At 38.5% G+C, this 22857-nt stretch overlaps 1 protein-coding gene across 4 annotated transcripts in view; it reads left to right on the top strand.

Moving 5' to 3' along the window:
- The window catches only part of BEND3 (BEN domain containing 3), an 18715-nt gene extending 824 nt beyond the window's left edge, over window positions 1-17891 (top strand). Inside the window, exons 1-4 of one of the 4 annotated variants that reach the window (XM_027895355.1) lie at window positions 353-512; window positions 7535-7579; window positions 7985-8205; window positions 13061-17891. In XM_027895355.1, coding sequence (XP_027751156.1) covers window positions 7546-7579; window positions 7985-8205; window positions 13061-15334 — 2529 coding nt within the window. In that variant the 5' untranslated portion in view covers window positions 353-512; window positions 7535-7545 and the 3' untranslated portion in view covers window positions 15335-17891. Of the gene's footprint in view, window positions 1-352; window positions 513-4761; window positions 4768-7534; window positions 7580-7984; window positions 8206-9164; window positions 9336-13060 lie in introns of those variants that run through there. The other 3 variants (XM_027895347.1, XM_027895339.1, XM_027895364.1) reach the window with 3 other exon arrangements.
- The last annotated feature ends 4966 nt before the right edge of the window (window positions 17892-22857 follow it).

Here is a 22857-nt window from a genome sequence, read left to right as displayed (position 1 = left end):
CCCCCCCCCCCCCGGACCCGGCGCGGGCCTCTCGGCCCCGCGCGAGCGCTCCGCGGGAGCGGGGCTGCCGTCCCGGGGCGGGCGGTCCTGCTGGAATCCGTGTGGGCTCGGGGTGGGTCACGCTCTGAGGGGGCCGGGAAAGGGCACTGCGGGGGAGCTGCCGCCCCTGCTCTGAGCAACTCCCGCTGCCCATCTCCCGCTGTCCCTGCCCGGGTCACCGCTCGCTGCCTGCACCCAGATCACCTCCCGCTGCCCCTGCCCTCATCATTGCCCGCTAACCCTGCCCACAGCACCGCCCTCTGCCTCTACCCGGGTCATCGCCCTCTGTCCCATCCCAGATCACCCCCTGCCTCTACCCTACTTTTCCCCGCGGTGTGTCCACACAACCTTTTGTAAATAGAAGGGAACAAACTCTGAACCAGCAGAATGCGTGCCGGCGGCAGGCCAGCAGCCATGTGACGGCTTCTACATAGCGTTGACGCAGTCCTAGAGCTTTTTGGATTGAAGTACAAGTAGGGTTTGTCGCTGCCACCTATAAACGCAGTGTATGCCTGACCCTTGGGACAGAGACATTTAAACAGGGAAAGAAGAATCTTTTCCCTGCTTCTGGCCAATACCTGGTAATCAGATAATGAATTTACTTGAATGATTACATCTAATAAAACAATTAATTACCAGTATATGTTAATACATTTCGATCTTCTCTCCTGCTAAATCAAATTCAGCGTTGGACCAACTAAAATTTTTGTCTTTGAAAAGTATTTTCATAGCTTAGGTAAGTCCAATGGATAAAGGAAAGTTGAATGCAGTTTAGAGGAAATTCTAAATTATCTGCACAGGATTTTAGAATAAAAGCAAAGAAGGAGATGGGAGAGAGGAAAGTATTGAAGAAAACAAAATCTAAAAGACCCAAATTAAGAACATGCCCTCTAAGTCCTATTGGCAAAATGCCCTTGCTGCAGGCTGGCTTCAGTGGAGGCTTGAGGCTTCCTGTCCTATTCCCCAGGGCAGCAAAGAAGGTTTTCAAACTGTGTAAAATACAGGCATTTTTATTGTCCATAAGAGTAGTGCTTCCAACATCTGCTGGTTCTTTAAAAATATTTTTCATAGTTTTAGGACTTGTTATACATGTATTTGTAGTTAGAACATGTTTGTAATGTTAGAATGCTGTTTTCTAAGGTATTTAATATTTCCAGTGTCAGTACTAGATATCAAGAATGAATTTTACTCAAAAACCGCACTATTGGGTCACTTACTAGCAGCACCCTAGTACCTCAAAATGAATAGAATAGAAAGCAACTGCTTTTAGTGTTCTTTATATTGTATAGTTGCATTTTGCTCATTGTTCAGTTAACCAAGGAAACATTCATATTTCACAGTTTCTTTAAGATGGGTAGTCAGTTTCAAATCAGTAATCTGTTCTGTTGTTTTGGTTTTTGGTTTTTTTTATAAAGGTGCTTTCAGGTGTCAGACTTCTTCAACCTTCTACCTCTTCAAAATTTGTAAGGCCTTGTAAAAATTGTGTAATATTTAAGGTCAAATCGTTGGCCAGTACCTGAACAAAAGGCAATATTGCCTCTAAAAAATACATTTTCTGGCTCAGTCTTGGAGTGGTATTTATGTGTAATTCAGTTGAATTGAATTTGAGTTGCATTGTTTTTTACAAATTGGAGGAACCAAATGTACCCCGAGGATAATTGCAATATTGAAATTATTGAACCCAGTGCTACAGCTAGGAAGTAAAAGATGCAGATTACTTGCCTCCCAAAGCAGAACCCAGAACTCACAGTTCTCTAGCCCAGCAGGAGAGCTTTCCAAGAGACAGCCTGGAAAGCAGCATGCACCCTGAACAGGAGGCAGCTCCTGGGCAGCCTGAGCAAATGGCACGTACCTCCAGTCCTTTTTGCCTCTGGGACTGCAGGGCTGGGTGTTGAGAATGTTTTCTTCCTCTCATCATTTCAAACTCTTACGTAGGAATCGTTCTTCTAAAGCATCACGAGGAACAGAATTTCATACTGTTGCCAGGTGAGCCCTTTGCTCACCTACTGCATGGAACAGTGTCCGGAAATTACCTGGACACAGGTAATTGTAATGTGTGGGGGGTGGAAGGCAAAATTGACCCAGAGCAAAACCACGACAAACAGGGCTACTTCCACCTACTCACACCAGCTTTCAAGGCTGTGGGCTTCACTTGGGAAGCACTGGTCACTTCGTGTGGTTTATCCATTGGGCGTTTCTTATGAAATACAGACAGAGACCCAGAGATGGGGAGCAGGACTTGAGACATTTGACTGTCTGCTGAAAGCCTAACTGCTGCATCATTTTCATTTGCTGAGAATGAATATGTGTACTATACTTTTGGTTGGCTCTGGGTCAATCACACTCTAATTATGTAGTGTAATACCGTTGCAGTTTTGTGATAAACTCCTGTTGCAGGATGGCTTGTGTAAGAGAGATGCTAGTTTTGGCTGTTCAACAGCAGTTCAATGTATATATCTTGTAAAATTTAGCCAGTGCTATCTCCTTAAAAGATCAGCTTTCTTTGGTGTTTCTGTCATTTATTTATTTCATAAGTTACCTGTACTTTAAGGGATGTATCTTGTATCTTTTACTGCATATTGAAAGCCAGGAAATTGAGCAGTTTATTCCACATATGCTATTAAACACATATTTGATGTTATTAACAAACATGTAGTTACAAATAGCAAAGCAGCAGTATTTTTTTTCTGGTGGAATTTTTTTGTTTGTTATTTAGGTCGGGACTTGAGAGTGATCAGTCGGGCTTTCTTTAAAAAGAATTGCAAAGGCAGAGAGCTGCCTTCATCTCACATTACCAGCAAGATCTTTTCTCTTTGCGTTGTGCTTTTACAGTGGTCACAATCATAAGACAGGTTAGGAAAGCATCCTCTGAGGCCAATGCATTGGTAATTGTTAGGTGGTAAATAAGAGGAGGAGAATGCACATTATGGGATGATTTAACTTAAGGTTGTGATTCAGTTTGGGTTTATGGATGAAGAATCAGGTACACTTCTATGCTATTTTTAAGTACCAATATGCATTATACTAAATTATATGAGACTGAAATACAGTTACAATATGAGTTGCTGTTTGCTCCCTTATCATAAAGTCTTTTGTACCCTTTAAATCCTTAAGGCTTCAATGCATGTTTCAGGTAGGTGCATTTTTGATAAATGGATCTAATTTTTTACTCTACTTGCAAAAGCAGAATCAGGATGGTAGTTACCAGTAAATGCACAAACATTCCAAAACCTCATTTTTAAGGAGTTCTTCTGTGCTTTGGAACTTGCAGCATTGCACTATGCTTTGAACTTCTCTGTTAACCATGATAATGGTAATACCATTTCAGTGTTGAATGTTGTTACCAAAATGATACAACCATGCAATTAAGTGTCAAAACCTGGTAAGTTTTTTGCCTAGAGGCATGTGTCTGAGCAAGAGTAATGGAAGTAGGGAGTGTTGAGTCCTTTCCCTGAGCTATCTTGTTCATTGTCTAATCTGATGAGAAGGGAGAGCAGGATCTGTGGAGAGAAGGATTTCTGGGAAGGAAATTCAGCAAATAGTGACAGCCAAGCTGTGCTGGGACTCTACTTTCTTTCCCTTACCTCCTTGGATCTGGTTGTTGATATAATTACTGTTGTAGGTGTTTGGTGTGTTTTGGAATCCTCCTTCTAGAGGATTCATCAGAAAATAGGATGTACTGCAGCATCTGTCTGTATCGTAGGAAGAAAATGCTGCCAAGGCTGATTGCTTTGCCGGTCACAGTTGCAGGCCTGGCCTCCCAACTTCAGCACAGAGTGTTCACACTTTCCTAGAACTAGGTGGCTGCTGTCCTCTAGATAGCATTGAGTCATTATTAGGCTGAGGGTGATAAGTATGTTTATCTTCTGTTTTGAAAAAAGATTGAAATATGTTTTGTATACTTAACATGGCAAGGAACAACTGCCAGGTGTTTGCTTTACTGTATGGATTTCTTACTCAATTGTTTTTTGCAGTACTTTGTCCCAAGATCTTTTAGGTCTTTTGTTAGTCCAGCTTTGCTTATTCTGGGCCACAGTGCTACCTCAAAACAAGTTTTACACTGATACCTCTTTTAAAGAGAAATAATTATTATTCATAAGTACTGATGCACAGTGGAAAGTATTTTAAAGAGTCTGAAATGTTTTATCTTTAGTGAACTTTTAAAAAACCAACAAAATTATTGTTAACCTTACACAGACAGGCATACATGCATGGACGTGCTCAGGCACAGACTCAGACTTTCCTTCTTCTCATAAACCCTAATTTCCTATGGAAACAATTGCTTTGTTGATATCTCTGTGTCCCTTCTCTACTCACTGGTGGGTCTATTGTGACCCAAATTTGAAGCAAGATGGTGGTATGATAAGTAAGGTTTCATTAACCCTGAGATTGGCTCAGATGGTTAGATCCTGGTGCTAATAACACCAAGGCTGTGGATTCAATCCTTATACGGGCCATCACTTACAAGTTGGACTCAGTGATTCTTGTGGGGCCCTTCCAACGCAGAATATGCTGTTATTTTGTGATTAAATGTTCAAATCAAGCCAGTGACTTGCTGGTATATGGAGAGATTTTAATTCTTCCTTTCCATCCCAAACCTTGTGCATACTCCTTAGCTGGGCCTGATTAGTTGCCTTACCCCTTGCCTCTCTGAATCACAAGGAAAGTAAAAAAAAAAAAAAAAAAAAGTGAGAGGGTTTTTTTTTGCAGTTTATCAAGAAGGTTCAGGTAAAGGTGGGCACCCATACTTCACTGAGGGAGCAGGTGGGGGGGCTGTGTGGTAGGAAATCCAAGAGGCAATTGAATCCTGTCTCTTGACAGAGGCTGTTATATGTGCTTCATTTTCTCACAATACCCGAGAATCTCACAAAGAAGACAGGAAACTAGATAAGGAGACAGGTATTACTAGGGCTCCTAAAAGGGAAAAAGTTGGAGCTTGTGCTTTTTTTGGCACCAAAGAGTTCAGGTATGAAACCCCATCTTTCTAGGCCTCGTTGGTTCTGAGACTGGTTTTAACTGTTTGCTTTAATTGTATTCTGGCAGTTTTCAAATAAAAAAAAAGTAATAACACCATGCTTCAAATCTGTGAGAAAACGTTTGACTTAATGTTATTTGACCTGAGTTCAGGATAGCTTCGATCTTCCTGATGTTGCTTCCTTCAGAAAGTTAACTGTTAACCAGGGTATATGCTTTGGTTTTCACTTTTTTCCAGTTCTGTAGAGTAGCTCTTCAGACCCTCATTTCTCCTTCCAGTTTGATTGTATTCTCTGAGAGGAATTCTCCTTAAGCATTTTTCCTATTTAAATAGCAATAATAGCAGGAGTTAGAAAGAAAATATAATTCCATATATACCCTCCTAAATATTTCATGTTATTCTATGCACTACCACCTTTGTAACCCTTCTGGCGCTGTGTTTAACATTTTTTAGTGTTTTACTCTGATACATCAACCTAGGATTATCTGGAAAACTATTTAGCTTTCCATTATAGAATATTCTTTAGTGGTATCAGCAGATTTACTTGCTGTCACCTCAGACCCTTACCAAAAGACTATGTGTCACACTCCTCGAGCACTGGCACATGTTGGTCTTGTACCACAGCCCTCAGGGCTAAGCCTAGTGCAGGATGGAAAAGTGCAAGAAAGGTCTAGATGCTGAGTATCAATGTGTCTAGGATATCAGGGCAAAATATGAGCAGTTAGTACTTTGTGCTTTTCATAAGGTCCAGCATAGCTTTTTGATGGTGCTGTACGAAGTACACTGTTGTAGGATTTTTTCATAAAGAGCTGTAGTGGCTGTGTTTAAATTCATAAATATTGTTCAGTTAGTAAGACTCGGTATTAACCCATATGCTTATCAGGTGGTTTAGAAATTGGTGTGGGCCACTTTAATTTCATGCTGTTATGTCTCTACAAAGTTTGCAGAAGTTTAAGTGATGTGATTATTGTACTGTTAAGTTGTCATAACTTGTATACAGATCAATTAATAAATGCAAATAGTGAAATAGGCAATTATGGTGGTAAAAGGAATAGGTGTCTGAGGGGTTTGCAGTAGCTCTATGTCCAAGCAAGAGAGACTTATTTTTATACATGATGATGAAGACAATTACATGTCCCTTGAGGATGCCCTTTTTAAGGCTGTGTATTGGGGCCCTGTGGAAGATCAGCACATCAAAGAGTATTTTGGCTTCTAGGGTGGCCCACTATGAGCTGATTTCGTAACTCTATACATCTTTTGTGTGGGTGCTACCCATTGTAGTGCAATCATACAAAATCTTAATCCAAAATGGGACCTCATACTTGCCGTTACAGCCATCAATTGCTGACAAATTAAAATTCATATCTATGCAGCATTCAAGTGTTTGCGGAGGTTTTTAACAGTATCTTGAGATTTAAAAAAAAAAAAAAATGTCATTCAACCTCATTCAGGAGAGCGTACAGACTTTTTTTTCTTCCGTAACAGATTCTCTTTTTCTCCCCATCTCTCTTTTAAATTTCATTTAAATTCACAGTCCTGGGCTGTATGTACACTTTTGATTGACTGGTTTTATTCACTTGCACTTGTAAAGTAATAATATTGGGGGGCCAAATAAACATAACACTCTGTGTAGATGAACATGAGCAGAGCGTGACAGTTCACCAGTCACCAGTTTACCAGTTGAGAGTGTCAGTTTGCATCTGCATACCCTGTAAGGGTCAGTGAGATCTGATTAAGTTGTTTGTGTTGTAGATCTCCAGAGATTTAGAATATCTTTCAGGAACGTGTTCAGAGATTGATGTTTGAAGCCAAGTAACTTGCAAAATTAGTGTTCAAGTAAATAGAAGTACAGCTGAGTTTTTCATGTGAGAAGTAATGCTAAAATCATGCTAGCATAATGTGTATATTTGTTTTTCCTTACAAGTAATATATTTTTTAGAGGCTGGTAGAATAAAAGGACTAATTGTAGATTTATCTGCATTGTTTTGCTTGAGTTGATGCAATCCGTATCTAAAGATCAAAGATTTTTAAATGAAAAGTTACTCCAGCATGTATATTACAGTTTATGATGAGTTTTCTTTTTATGATGACTTTGTGTTACCCACAATGACAATATGAAAACATTTGACTGTAATAAGAAGTAGTGACTTTGTACAGGATGGAGAATTTAATACAGTTAACTTTCATTTATATACTGCCAAGATACTTTATAGAGAAGGTTAGAATGACTTCCACTTTTCTCAGTAGCAGAAAAATAAGTAGGATTTGAAATATTTTCCTAACTGCTGTCTGTTGTCTGCAATGTAGTTTGCATATTGACAGTTCTATAGATGGCCATGAAATTTACTTAAAATATCTAGTTGCTACAAAAATACCAACTGGAAAGACTGGAAATTATCTGTGGGCTGTTAATGCCCAAGGCCTCTAGACGAAAAGTAGTTATAAGAACAGATGTAGGTATTTTCTGATTCCAGAAGATGCTGATATTTATTTTCATATTTTTGTTTTGTTTTTTTTTAGTGAGATAGAAGATGAATTCAGCTGAAATCACTGATGATGAAGAAGGTAAGGCATTATACTCGGTGTAATTTTTGATCGGGCAGAAACTCTTGTTGAATTAAAGCCTTTGTCATCTGATAAAGGATAAATATGGATCAAGACAAATTACATTAATGTTTCTTAAAAAGCTATCTGAAATGCACCATTATCTTCGTTATTCATTATATTTTCTACTTTACATCCTTTATGCTTTAGATTCTTCTTTAAGGAAGAAACTGTCACTTACTGGAAAACTGAATCATTTGACTTTGGGGTGGTCTCGACATACACATGTCAAACAAGTCATAAAAAATGATGATGCTCTTCAAAACAAGTTTTCATAAAAAGAAAAAAACCACAAAAGATTGTATTAAGGGTGTTGTGGTCTCCTGGAGAGAGTGCTTTATCTTTCTAAACCTTCTCTTTTTCCAGTAAAAATTCCTAAAAAAAATGTGAAAGTAGAAACAGAAAATGAAGATGAAGCTCTAGACTGCTCAGTAACATCCAGATCTGCTGAGAAACACTCACTGGATGGTGCAGTTACTTGCCTGCAGGATTCCAACAAACGGAAACAGACCTCAGTTGGTTGTGATGGTTCAGGAGGCCAGCCAGATGCCTTACCCAGTGTGAAGAAAAGACGCTTTGCGCAAGAGGTGATTTCTCTATACATCACTGTGATTTTTCGGTTCATATTTCTTAGGCTGAATTCATTGCTGCTATAAGTACAATGCAAGTCTTTTAACTAGATTTGCATTGATAATGAATTTGATGCAAATGTGGCTAATCTTAAGCCAGTTTGTACACGTTTGGTATTCTATAAATAACATGGGAGCAATCATATTTGTGAAATACAGTTAGAGGGTAATTCACTTCATGTGAAGTATGTTTTTGTTGTTCATCAGAGAAGTAGGAGCAGGCAGTGATTTGGAGTAACTCTGATTACAATCCTTCTCATGTCACACAGACCTTCAGCTGGATCCTCAGTGATAGAATCAGGGCCGTAATTCTTCCTTCTGTAACGTGGATTTAATGTCAGTGAGACAAGTATAAATTTGCATATTATTTGAAAGGTAAAAATGCAGGTATGCAGAAGACTTCAGCATTTCAAAAGTGGAATGGATTACATTTTCTAGTGCAGTGTCCCACTTGTGGCAGTCCAAATGTTTCTCTAACTAGGAAGGAGATGCCCAGTGTCTTCTGTTACCCTGATCTAGTGTTTCATCTCTTTAGCAATGGGAGATTTTAATTAATCTTTGCTGAAACTGAGCAAGTTTCTTTTTGTCCTTGTTCTTTTTAGTAGAGGGATTAGTGATCATCTGTTCCTAGAAGAGTCTTCTGCATGTGGGAAAATTCATGTATGTTGTCCACCCTCAGCCCTTCCTGCCCAAGACTAAAATTCTCTTTCTTCAGCTCTTCTTCAGAAGACACTTTGTATTTTTGTTACTCCCTTTGAGAGTCGTGAAAGAGTAGTGTCCAGTGTTAGATAGTCACATCTCTCCTGACACCCTCTAGAGCAGTATAATGACCTCCTGTTTTCCACACTCAGCACTTTATTAAAATAACCTAGATTCAAATTCATTCTCTTTTGAATAACTTCAGGCCCTGAGTTATATTTAGTTTGTGACCTACTCTAATGCACATATCCTTTTCTGCTGTTCTGCTACCTAGCCATTTGTATTTGCACATTTCATGTCTCCTTTCTAGCCATAGCTCTCTGTATTTCTTTTTCTTGACTGTCATCTCTCTGACTTCTCAGGGCTGTTTTTATCCCTGAATGCCTGTGGTAGGTAGGTTTTAATCTTATTACACGGTTTCTTTCTTTTCCTTTATCTTTTTCTTTTTACAATTGTTTCCTTACATTCAGATTCTTAAAAGAGCTTTATAATGGTCTCTGAACTGTGCTTGCTTTGTATTTTACTGTTTTCTGCTTGCCATTAATAAATTTTTAAATTTAATTTGAAATGAATTATAACTTTGGATTTATAATATCACCAACTGACCCAGTAGTAACGATGAAAATTCATTCTTGGCTGACCCCAGTGAATCAGCATGTTTAGTTAAATAACCAACCAGAAATAGTCCTCAATCTTAACGGCTTTTTTATTAAGTTAATTACTTTTTTAGTACCAATATTTTGTTTTAATTGATGACTTCATTAACTTTTTCTATTTAAACAGTGGACAAAATCTTAATTATTTTCAAGAATGTTGTGGTCGTAGTATATTTTTACCACACATTGCATAGGCATCTATGTATAATACAAACAGAGCTGTATTTTTTATTGGGCTGGTGATCATATTACTAAATTACTTTCTATCTGAAGACATTTCATTTTTTTTGAATTCTGAATGCCACTGTATAAACAGAAATTAATCTCCCCTGATTTTCTTTAAAAAAAAAAAGATTGTAGGTTTAAAAAAATTATGGGCAAGACTTTTTGAAGTTCTCATGTATTTGATAAAATTATTCTATGTTTCTCGCTCGTATATTTTTTATTCTTTATTTACATGCTAGAATATTATGTGCTGTATTCTTACAGATATTCAGACTTTGTTTATTAGGCATATTAAAGGTCATAAATTAGCTGGACTTGAGCACTGAACAGAACAATAATGAAGCAACTTTTAAAACTTGGCTTAGAACTCTGAGAAAGAATGTGAGAGACTGTTTCCCAATTTCTTGTATTGGTCAATGTTTTCCAAAATACTGCCTTTTGCAAATGTTCAAAGAGTGTTTAGAACATAAAAACTTACTGTGTAATTGTAGTATCAAAAGCAGCACTATCTTGTGTACGTTCAGTCTCATAGAGCAATATCTTTGCTTCTTTTTTGATGGTACACGAGAACTGATCATCTTAAATGGGTGGTAGTATTATCTGAAACACATGGATGCTTACAGATCAATGTTACAGAAAACAAATTAAAAATATAAATTACTGGTTTAATTGGAGAATTTACAAACAGCTATGTATTTATGGTATGGGTAGTGCTGTTCCTGGATGGAAACTATAGACAAGATAATTAAAAGCCAAAAGAAGGAAGATAAGAATGCATCTGAAGTAAACAATCCTTAAATACAGGCCCAAATGTTTTGTTTTCTGTTAGCCGAACACTGATGATGTGTTTCTCAGATGCAGATAACCAAATCTGTCCCGGAACCAGATCCGAACACTGTGAACTGCATCAGTGGAAGGGCAGAAGTTCTGATGCCATTGCAGCAGAGATCTGCTGTAGTTCTTAGCCTGAGCTCCAGAGCATCATGTCCAAAACTGAGAATGCAAACTCTCACAGTCTCACTGTCAGAGTTCAGTAAGATACTTCAGGCAATGAAATTGTGTTATTCGATAGACATTTTAATATTGCTTTGCCCTGACACTGTGTGTGAGGTGTGCATTCATAGAAGTTACTCCCACATTGCCAAGTTTTATTATATAATTAATTATTGAAAATAAGCAGCGGGAGGTTAGATGAGAACTGACAGACACCTGGTGGCCCACAGCAAGCTATTTGTCAGAATAAGAATTGAATGAGTTATACGCAGTATGTGAAGGAATATTTGGGATATTCTCTGTTAACAAGAGTGTTAGTGGAAGAACTAGCTACTTAGGTAGTAAGTCTCAGTGTAAGAAGTGTTTTGTTTTGTTGATCTAAAACAGTAAAATAATTTGTAATTCAGTTTAGGTGTCTGACTGGAAAGCAGTACTGTGATTATTGTCAGTGGACATTATCATGGGCTGCTCTCGGGTGATGTCTATTTGATGGAGCTGTGTTACCATCTGGAAATACCACTGTCTTTCCACTGACAAGTACAGGTGGTGTATGACAACTTCAGTCCCAGCAGAGGAGCCTACAGTTAGGTGGAAGCAATGTGGGTCTCAGTTTGCTCACAATTTCGTCTGTGTTCTGGTATTTTACAAGTCACAAAGAGCTGATTTAGTTAGGGTGTATTATACCACTCTGGGGTAAAAGCCACGCTTTAATAATTGTGTTACAGGCCTCTGGTTCCTCACTGTCTTCATAGCAACTGTGCTTTACTGCGAGTGGGACAGCCTTCATTTGATCATCTCTCCATCCACACAGCTTTGGATGTGAAAACACAAGGTTTCATATGTAGGGTTGTATGATGTGAGTGAGAGCACAACCTGGAAGCATAGCTTCAGTTTAATTGAGGGATGGTTTCTAAACTTGGAGTGGAAACGAGCTTGTTCTTTCTGAGCCTCTTTTGAGTATACATTGCATTAGTAATTAAAAAGTAATTAGATTCAATTTGTCACTGCAGTAAGTAGATGCCAAGTGGGAGTACACATAGGGACCACATTGATTTCATGAGTTACAGTCTATTTTTTTCAGAAAGAAACCTTAATTCAAGTTCCTCACTGTAGGACATAGTGGGATCTTCACTAGAATTTCAAATTTCTTGTGGCTCTCAGCTCAGACCTCAAGTCTGTTTTTTAATACTTGAATGCAAATTCTGTAGTTTTTTAGCTAAAAAATGTTCTGTAGAACAAACCAAGAAAAATGTTTCAGTACAGTCTTTTCTAAAATATGGGAGTATTTGCTCATGTTTGAATTATGTATGTTGGATTTTGATTCTGTTGTATCTGCATAACTTCCTAAGAATTATTTGCAATAGTTATGTGTTTATAAAAAAAACCAAGCTCTACATATTTGCTGTGAGATGCGACAATGTTTGGCATTTCAAGCAATGAGGAAGAATTACAAATTATTGAGAATATTAATTCTTTAACAGCTTATTGCTGTTTTTATATAAATAATTTAGGAAATTAGAAACCCATGAGTCTAAAATTACCTGCATTTCAGAAATAAGGAAATCTTAGGCTTCCTTTTTAAAAAGTTAATACGAAGGTACTTTTCACTGTAAGTTTTTATCATTTAAATAGAATACCTTTTAAAAATGCAGTAATTTTTAGAATTTGTTTAGGAGTTGTGTGCCATTATAAAGATTTTTTTAAAAAGCTCTATATAAACTTTTTACATCAGAAAGAAGAGAATAAGCATAATTTTTGTGTTTTATAGCCTTTGTGACATTTTAAAAGTTACCATAAAGAGAGTGCTGGAACATTTGTTGGAGTTGTTAGAGGCAGTGGCAAGGTCACAGGACTAGGAGTCAGAAAATCTAGATGCTATTCTTGGCTCTGTTGCTGACTTGTTGCCACCCAAATTCTCTACAGCCCAAGGTCCTCATATGCAAGGTGAAGCCTAATGATACTTAATTTGGGAGAGTATTTAGAGCTCTGGGTAGAGAATATTTTTACCATGTTTCTATTCCATGGAGAAGGCCATGAGCTGAAAAGAAAAAGAAAACCTAAATAATACTTTACTGTGTTTTTATTTTTCCTAGTGAAGTTACTAACTTTGATTGTTTATCACAAGTCCCCTGGAGAACGTTTGACTATGCATATTTATGTAACAGTGCCTGCTTAAGGGGCATATCTATAGCTAATATTTTTAAGGTAGTCTTACTAATACATTGTTTATTCATTTGAAGGGCTCCCTTTCAAACATGAGGAACAGAGATACTGGCTCACCCACTCAGGTAAATGCAGAGCAGCCAAACAAGAACAAGAATTCTAATGTGACATGGCTCTCTGAAGAAGAATCTTTCAATGACATAATCACTCCATCTTATAAAAAACCTCTCTATGGCATCTCACACAAAATCACAGAGAAGAAGAACCCACCAGGAGCAGAGCAATTTGCTTCTTATGAGTTGTTTGAAAAAATCAACCCCAGCAGTCCCTCGCAAATTCGGACTTTGAACGACCAACGCAAAAGAGACTCGGCCACAGCTATTGCTGTAGCAGCAGCCACAGCAGATTCAGACTCAAATATATACTCTTTGATACAGAAAATGTTTTACACACTTAACACCCTCAATACCAATATGACTCAGCTTCACAGTAAAGTTGACCTGTTGTCTCTGGAGGTTAGCAGAATTAAAAAGCAAGTCAGTCCAGCAGAGTCCGTTGCAGACTTCAAGCCTCCCCCGGAGTACCAGCTGACTTCTACGGAACTCAAACAAATCATGGATCAAAGCACGTCAGGCGGAGACCTGGCTTGCCGGTTGCTAGTGCAGCTCTTCCCAGAGCTCTTTAGTGACGATGAGTTCGGCAGGAGCTGCAGTGCATGTGGCTTTCTCAACAAAAGAAAACTTGAATCTCTTCATCTGCAGCTTATCCGTAACTATGTGGAAGTTTGTTATCCTTCTGTGAAGAATACGGCTGTGTGGCAGTTGGAATGTTTGCCTCAAGTCAATGATTTTTTCAATAGATTTTGGGCTCAAAGGGAAATGGAAAACAGTCAACAGAATGTGCAATCATCCAGTTTTTATGAGACTGAGCAGGTCGAATCCTCTCATTTTATGGAGGATAAAGAGCAGGAGGAAGCCTTATCCTTGGACAGGAATAATGTCATTGCCTCAGATTACATGCTGGATGCTCAGGATCTCAATGAATTTTTAGATGAAGCTTCTTCACCAGGGGAATTTTCTGTTTTTTTGTTACACAGACTGTTTCCAGAACTCTTCGACCATAGAAAATTAGCTGAAAGGTATAGCTGCTTTGGAGAGTCTGGAAAACAACTGCTGGATCCTCATCGGCTTCAAATAATCCGTAGGTACACTGAAATTTACTTTCCAGATGTGCAAGAAGAAGAAGCCTGGTTGCAGCAGTGTGTTCAGCGAATAAATGATGAGCTTGAAAGTACGTATATGGATGGAAGTGAATGTGATCAGATGAGAGATGACTGTTACGATTCTTCTAGTTTACCAGATGATGTATCAATCATAAAAGTGGAAGACAGTTTTGAATATGAAAAACCTGGCAGGCGGTCAAAAAAAATTTGGCTTGTACCCATAGATTTTGACAAACTTGACTTTCCCCCTCCCGATTTTGATGTCCCTGTCCCGGATTACCTGTTGAACAAAGAACAGATTAAAAGCATATATGAAAGCAGTCTTTCCATAGGCAACTTTGCCTCTCGATTGCTTGTTCTCTTATTTCCTGAACTATTTACTCATGAAAACTTACGAAAGCAATACAACTGTAGTGGATCTTTAGGCAAAAAACAGCTCGATCCTACTAGAATTAAATTAATTAGACATTATGTGCAGATACTGTACCCTAGAGCAAAGAATGACAGAGTGTGGACATTGGAGTTTGTTGGGAAGCTTGACGAGAGGTGTCGACGAAGAGACACAGAGCAAAGGCGCTCATACCAACAGCAACGGAAAATCCACGTGCCAGGGCCTGACAGGAGGGAATTTCTCACCTATGCAATAAACCCTGAGAGGTTTCGAGAAGAATTTGAAGGGCCGCCACTGCCACCGGAAAGAAGCAGCAAGGATTTTTGCAAGATACCACTTGATGAACTTGTTGTTCCTAATCCAGACTTCCCTGTGCCTTCTCTGTATTTACTGTCTGATAAGGAGGTAAGAGAGATAGTGCAGCAGAGCCTGTCGGTCGGCAACTTTGCTGCCAGGCTTCTCGTAAGACTCTTTCCTGAACTCTTTACTCCAGAGAATCTGAGACTGCAATACAACCATTCAGGTGCTTGTAATAAAAAACAGCTTGATCCCATCAGACTGAGACTGATCCGTCATTATGTGGAGGCAGTTTATCCTGTGGAGAAAATGGAGGAAGTATGGCATTATGAATGTATACCGAGCATTGATGAAAGATGCCGGCGACCTAACAGAAAAAAGTGTGATATACTGAAAAAGGCAAAGAAAGCAAAAAAAGTGACAGGCTCCTTAAATTGCTAAGACTTTGACCACTAAATTATTGTCAAGATTACGCTTTGGCTTAGACTGGAGGGCCTGTCGGGAGCTGAGGGTGCTCAGCATCTGGGACAGTCAGGCACTAAATTTGTTGCATTTCAGTGTGTGTGTTGCATCTCTGTTGGCACCGCAGCAGTGGGAAGTGGCTTACTACATTTGTACGTGGGTAAAGACCATCAGTGACAGAGCTATCAATGACTCACTAAGAGCATGATTTTCACTGCTGCAAATTGAAACTATTACTCCACTCCCCATTTCTGCATCTTATTTTTCTATCACTTTCTAATAATAAAGAATTTTTTTTTTTAAATGGTTGTGCTCTTCAAGGGCAGTTTTTCATTATACCTTATAAACAATATTGTTAATTTGGATTTTGAAATGTCGACTAAACAATTTAAATTTGAAAGTGCCATGTTCATTGAAATCATTGGAATATTAGACTTTGCTTCTACAGTAGCTGCAACTTCACATTTGTTTTGTTCTTCATGATATTGAGGTACTGTAATAATACTGTGTCAGAGAGTGGGTCAGAATGGTGTCATTTGCATTTTTGACTGTTACCCAGGTTTTGTTTCTAAAATTTTAACTGTTGAAGAATTGAGATGTTGAGCACAGACACTATGTGAATTTTCTTTTTTTTATATTGACACCACAAACTCGATCCTGCCCCTGAAATTTCTTTTACTGTTTTGTCTGGTGTAATGCCTGGAGTGACTGAGGATTGCTCATCTGAGTAAAGCCAACAAAACAGACTCGAGTCTATACCCATGCAATGTCTTCCCATCACTTGTTTGTAAAATAGTAACAGCAACAACAAAAAGACCTGAAACAAGAACTTAGAAAAAATATAGACCTTACTTTCTATCAAAATCACGATTCCAAAGGTTTCCAGTGTGCTCATATTGAATTGCATATATAGAAAGTATGTGCAAAGATTGGTTTTGTGATGAAATTCAGTGTTGCAGGGTCCCAACATATGAGCTGGGGTAATGTAACTCCTTCTTTGGGTGAATGCAGCAGTATCTGGATATTTTGGGTGCAGGGACACTGAACTCCCTTCACTTTGCCAAATTGTTTTAGTGTAATTAGTAGCTATTTGGAAACATAACTGTGTATGTATAACTTAGGTTCGTATGGTCAAGTTTGCATCATTAATATGTTCAAGTGTAACAAACAGAGACCACCCAGAACCCAATGTGAATTTGCTGTATGACTTGTCACTGGAGAGTGCTGCTTTAAAAGCTGTTTTCTCTTTCTTTTTTTTTTTTTTTTCTTTTAATATTGATAGAAATGGTGAGAGAGAGTCAAACATGAATGTTTTAAGACAGTAAAGACAGTGATTGCTTACAGACCATCACTGGAACACCTTGGAGTAATTGTTGATGTTCTTTGTGGTCCTTTTCTGTTGTTTACTTAGATGGGTCATAGTAGCAAATTTTAAGTCAGTTCCAGTGTAATTTTCTATTTTAGTATTTGTAAGAAATTACAAAATATTTGATATTTTTACTTCAGATTTTTAGAATTTATTGTTTGTAGACTCATATTGATCCCTTGAAAAGGAAAACAAAATGTTTTTCCTGATGACAAGAATTAGTAAAAGTATTATATTAATTCAAGAGTAAATCATAGGTAGTAGCATTTGCTCGTTTTGCCCATATGGTAGTAACATTCTCAAAGAATGTATGAAGAAAGTCATGAATGTACTAAATAACACACAGATACTGTTTATATCCATTTAAATGTTCCTGTTGGTTTAAATAATAGCAGACCATGCTCAAAATGAATATCAGAGCAAATATGGCTATAATAAATCGAAACCATTTTACCAAAGATAAAGAACTGATACCACAATGTCTGCATCTTTTCATTTTAGTGCATAAATTTAGCAAATTGAATGTATCAGAAACCAAGACTTTCTCTTGTATGCTACCTAGAACCTCTGTGAATTTTTTTTACATGCACTTTTATGGGAGATACAAAATAACAGAAGATATTAACAACTGTTTGATTTGTGGTTGCAAATGGCTGGCCAAAAGGTAAGAAATGCAATTATATTTTCTTATCTTAATGTCATACATGTTTCAATACTTAGTGATGTCAAAGCTCCCAGAAAAATTCAATCCATATTAAACTTTTTTACAAGTTATAGACGTTACTAGCTAGCATGCAAGTTTGAGACATACTGGCTTTTACTACACATGTTGATATTAAGTCAAAAAATCAGTCCGTTCATATTATCTAGAAAATAGCGGAAAAAACAATTTTCCCATCATAAAATGACATTTTTGAAAGTGAGTATAAAAATATTTTTGTTATACTTTTCTCTCTTTTAATTACTGTGTACATTCCTTTTGTCTCACTCTTCATGACTCTTTCATGATTCATTTGATTGTATGTTTTATAACTGATACCAAGAAAATGCAGACATATAAATAGTGACATAGTTCACTAACAAGAGCTCTTGCAGTGCATCTGAAGTACAGCCACTTCATCCAGCTGGTCAGTCTTGTAAATAAATTAAAGGTATATTATTTTCATACAAGGGGAATGTTGTCTGGTGATTGATTGAGTACAAGCAAGATTTTTTTCCCTGTAAAGTCTGTTACTGAGATCTGAGATAACCTTAGTTAGTCAGACAAATACATAAATGAAAACATCCCAGTTTGCAGGAGCCATTCTAAAATATTTTTCTTTCAGACTTTTTCTGTTTAAAAGAATAAACTTTGAAAGTGAAGCTATGATAGGGGAGTTGCTAGATATTGAAATGTTTGGCACATATGTAGCCATGCTCTGACTTATGGATGGGCTTTACTTTCTACCTACCACATCAGTAAACCCTGTTAAGGTGAATATCAGCTTTCAGTAAGTATTGAGTAGCCCATTTCTAAGCTTTCTAACAGAAACAGTGTAGTGTATCATAATGATTTTTGCATCTTACGCATTTTCTACGACTTAAAAAAAATAAATGTAAAAAACTTAAAACAGCACATCAAAAGGGAGATGCAGTATGCATCAGTTCATTGCCTGTTAACTGTCTGGCTGACAGAATCAACAACAAACATGTTAGCAAATGAGACAAATCTTTACTTGAAATCACTTTGTTATGCTGATGCAGCACAGCCAGTAATGTTTCATATTCTAAGACATGTTTGTGACTGGGTTTTTTTCGTATCTTCAAAATGCATATAATTTATTTCTAGGTTCATTTTTTTAAATCTATCATTTGTGTCTTTTCAGTTATTGTTTGATATTCATGTTATAGCAGTAAGAAACAGAATTGTGTGCTCAATGCTCTTAAAAAGGCACACCAGGTCTAATTTCATGCTGGAAAGGGATAACATGAATTCTGCATCCCCAAGAAGCCAAGAAAATAATATGCAGGTTTTATTCATAATTTACTTATATTCAGATTTTTGTTTCGCTGATTAAAGGGATGTGAAACAGATGGAAAATTCAATGTCTTCAGCTTGCCTTGAGGACAGGGCATAAACTGACAAATGTTCTTACTTATCAACCACATTTTAGTTGATTGCACTTAAAATTTATGGAAGAACAAGTGTGGCAGGTACAAGTCTACAATTTTTCTAAGTAAGTGAAACAAACTCTATCACCATCATTGCCAACATTTCTGTACTGCCTTGCTTTGCCTTGCTGATATTATTCCATTATGACTACAACTCTGCGCCAGTGGAGTCACAGATTCCTCAGGAACATTCTGAAAGCTGCTTTTTAAATGTACTTGAAGTGATAATGTGAATAGATGAAGTGATGATTTAATGTCCTCTTTCAATTCTCTCTTTTAAAATTGACTTTCATACCAAAGGCAGAAAAAGTAAGAAATACACTTTTGTCTCTCTTCATCCTTTCCTACCTACTTTTTGTTCTAGTATATGTTAAGATGGATAAATTTGTAGTGGTAGCAGTGCTTTTGAAATCCTCATTTTGCTCCCTCCATTGTAAAATCATCCATCTAAACTTCTCGCTGGTAGCAACTGTCTTATTTTCTTACAGAAGTGTCTCACAGAACACGTAATACCCATCTTTGCTGCAGGAGAGATGACCTCTCAGAACAGGATTTATGTGAGATGTGACAGAGTGCTGGCTGAATGAGCTGTCCTGGGTTGGGCAGTTTGAGTGCTGGAAGCAGATGACTCCTATGAAATCAAAAACTCCATCACATTAACATTTTCCTTGTACCTCATCTGAGTGGCAGGAGATTAGCCCTTGCACACATTGTATTTTTTTTTTATTAAACATACCCCTTTTCATTTTTGTAATTTTCTATATGCTGTCTTTTCTAACTAGTGGCTGTAAAAGCCCGTGACATAAGCAGAGCATTTGCTTACTCCATTTCCTGGTGTGTTCTGTCATGGAACTGCGGTCCCCACTGAGCATTTTTCTTTGATTAACAATTCGGAAAGAAGAACTTTCTCCCCCATGGGAGGGGGGAAATAATATAAGGGAAATAAAGCTGTTCTTTCTCCTCTTCTTCCCTTCCTTCCCCTCCATCCCAAGACAAAAGTCAACAGAGCAAACCTGGTTTGTTTTTGTTTACTGTTTTCCTAATTTCTGTTTTCAAATTACATGGGACTTCCCAGTCATAAAATGGGCAAAATCACTACATGTCCAATCACACTAAAATTGATGTTAATAGATGGAAATAAATTATTACTGAAGACTGGAGGGAGATCAGCTAATGAGTATCTACAGACACGTATCACATGCACAAATGTCAAGTAATCATTCCCAATTTCCTTCACAAACTTCATTATAGCAAAACAACTGTTTGTTGTTGTTTCCAGAGGCATTTTGTAGTCTTTTGTGTTGGTGCTCACTTCTCTGGAAGGCAAAATATTCCTTTAATCGTTACACTTTCAGGAATGTACCACTTTGGTTAGCTCCTAAGGTAGTTTGTTAGCAAGGTCTACAAATGCTTCCTGTGAAAAGAAAATTCCAAGGTACCTGTCAGCAGTAGGAACGAGTCACTTAAAAGGATCACATCCTACATTTGAAATCAGACCCCTTGTATAAAACTTAGAGTTTGGTATTATGTCATGTAATAATGGGCCTTGTTTCTCTCGCTCCCTATCTCTCCTTGCTCCAAGAATTAGAACAAAGCAGGGTCTCCCTCCTTGCAGTGCTTGTCTACCTGCAGAAGCACCGGAAACCAGTTAATTTAGTAGTATTCAGATTTGCATGGCTTACACATACAGCCCTTTTGCATTCCTTTCCCTGGCATGCCATCATAAAATGACCATCACGATTGGCCTGCACAGGCTGTTGAACACTGTAATTTGGTGCGTGCTGAAGGCAGACTGTCCACTTCTGACATGCCATTACAGGAGAAAAAAACCCCAACACTAAGACACAAAATGACAAAAAACCAAACCAAACAAACACCAAAAAACCTAAACAAACAAAAAACACAACAACAAAACCCAGGGAAAAAAAAAAAAAAAAAACACACCAGAAACACTTTGGTGCTTTTCTGTTCTATGAAAAAAAGAATTGTCTATTTTGGGTGGCCAGAGGAGTAAGTGTATACCCCCTCCTCTCTTCTGCTGGACCCAAGTCCAACTCCTGTGTGAGCAATTCCCTGCTATTCCTTCACGGCACCCTCCCTCTCTCAACCTGCTCCCTTAAGACAGGCTGTCCCACATGCAGCAGATGCTGCAGGAGTGTAGCATTGCTCCTGCAGCGGGTGAGAGACGCAAAGCTGCCAGGTAATGCTGCGTGCTGTGCCAGTGACAACGAGATCCCGTACCCACCGTCTGACGGTGCCTGCCTTTTATGGGACAAGGCACAGTCATCTGGATCAGGTCATCCCTCTGTGCAAGGACAGACGATCTGGCCATTCTGGGCTCCATGCCTGACAGGCAGCGTGAGGTTGGATTTGTCTGTGGTTAATGCAGAGGTAGCATGGACAGCACAGTCATCTGGGCAGCCTCCTGTGAATTTGTCAGTCACTTCTCAAGCCATCCAAGTCTTCCTTTTTGACCTCAGCTCTCCAGGAAGAAGCCCTTTCATATAGTTCCTCCACCATGCAGACTAAGAATGGCAGATGCCCACGTCCTGGAGCAGGAAATTCATTTCAGCAGTGATAGAAGGGCAGAAACTGTGATCACTTATCCAATTCGCTGTCTGTAACCTGAACTCTGAACAGGAGGAAAAGCATTTGAGTGTCTCTCACTACTCCCATGTACAGTGGGAGTACAGGTTTGGTAGTTGACCAGTGGCAGATTCTGTGTTTTGGAAAACCACATTAAATATTTTGTTTGATCACTTCTTACTATTTTGCCCTGTCATCTAACCAGACACTTGACCATGTTATTGATGGACTCCATAATGTTAAATTCATGGTTGATAAAAGGAAGATGCTCGGCTGACTCCCAGATCAGTTTCTGTATGCTTTACATGCACGCAGCCTGTCTGAGCACACCTTGCCTAAAAGTCGCCTGAAGGTCCGGCAAAAGCTGTCTGTTCCTACACCTCCCAGAATGCATGCTGCCTCCACTCGCTCACAGTCAGTAACCAACCCTTGCCCTTCTTTAGTTCACAGTTTTAGCTCACACAATGTTTAAAGGCTGCAGAAACAAGCACAACCTGCTTAGCAGTGTCTGACCCCAATAAAAATGTCTGATCAGTAGAGAAACCTATCCAGGACAGATCCACATAGCCAAGCGGAACAGCTACTTAGCTTCCTCCTGTCATAGTTTTCCTCTGAGATCACCCTGCCTTGTGACTGAAGCTTTCTATTTTGAACCACATGGGTACAGTTCCCTCTCCAGCCATTTCAATCCTGAAACCACAGAGGGTTGTCTCACGTGTCACAAGACTTCTTAGGAAGTCTGCCTTTCTTTTCCTTTGCTCATACCACCAGTGGATCAACACTTAAAACCTATAAAAGCCTCTTTCTACCTTCAACTGTCAGTGAAGACCTGGTTTTGGTGGCAGATAGAATCACAGAATGGTTTGTGCTGGAAGAGACCTTTGAAGATCATCTAGTTCCAACCCTTTCAACTCCCCCTGCCATAGGCAGGGACACCTTCCATTAGACCAGGTTGCTCAAAGCCCCATCCTACCTGGCGTTGAACACTTCCAGGGATGGGGCATCCACAATTTCTTTGGACAGCCTGTTTCAGTGTCTCACCACCTTCATCATAAAAAAAAAATAAAAATTCTAAATTTATCATCTTGCAGTTTAAAACCAATGTCCCTTGTCCTGTCATTACAGGCTCTTGTTAAAAATCTCTGTCATCATTAAGAAAGGGTTAGATCTTGATTGCTTGTGCTCTTATCTACTTTAGTTTCCAATAGGCTGTCCCAAACACTAAAAATCTGAGGTTTTGGCCTAATATTGTATTCACATTCTGTCCAGCTCAACAAATTACCCTGCTAAGTGCTCTTTCTTACGTCACTGGCTTTCAGGGATGCAACTTACCTGCCCATCTTGGATTCCAGGAAGGTGCTGACTCTTTTGTTTTTGTTGTTAATGTTTTTATCCTTCA

This window comes from Empidonax traillii, unplaced genomic scaffold (assembly GCF_003031625.1).
Source record: "Empidonax traillii isolate 1590-97213 ecotype Southwest subspecies unplaced genomic scaffold, ASM303162v1 scaffold16:size2589160, whole genome shotgun sequence".
Classification (NCBI taxonomy): domain Eukaryota; kingdom Metazoa; phylum Chordata; class Aves; order Passeriformes; family Tyrannidae; genus Empidonax; species Empidonax traillii.
This window is presented reverse-complemented; position numbering and strand designations above follow the sequence as displayed.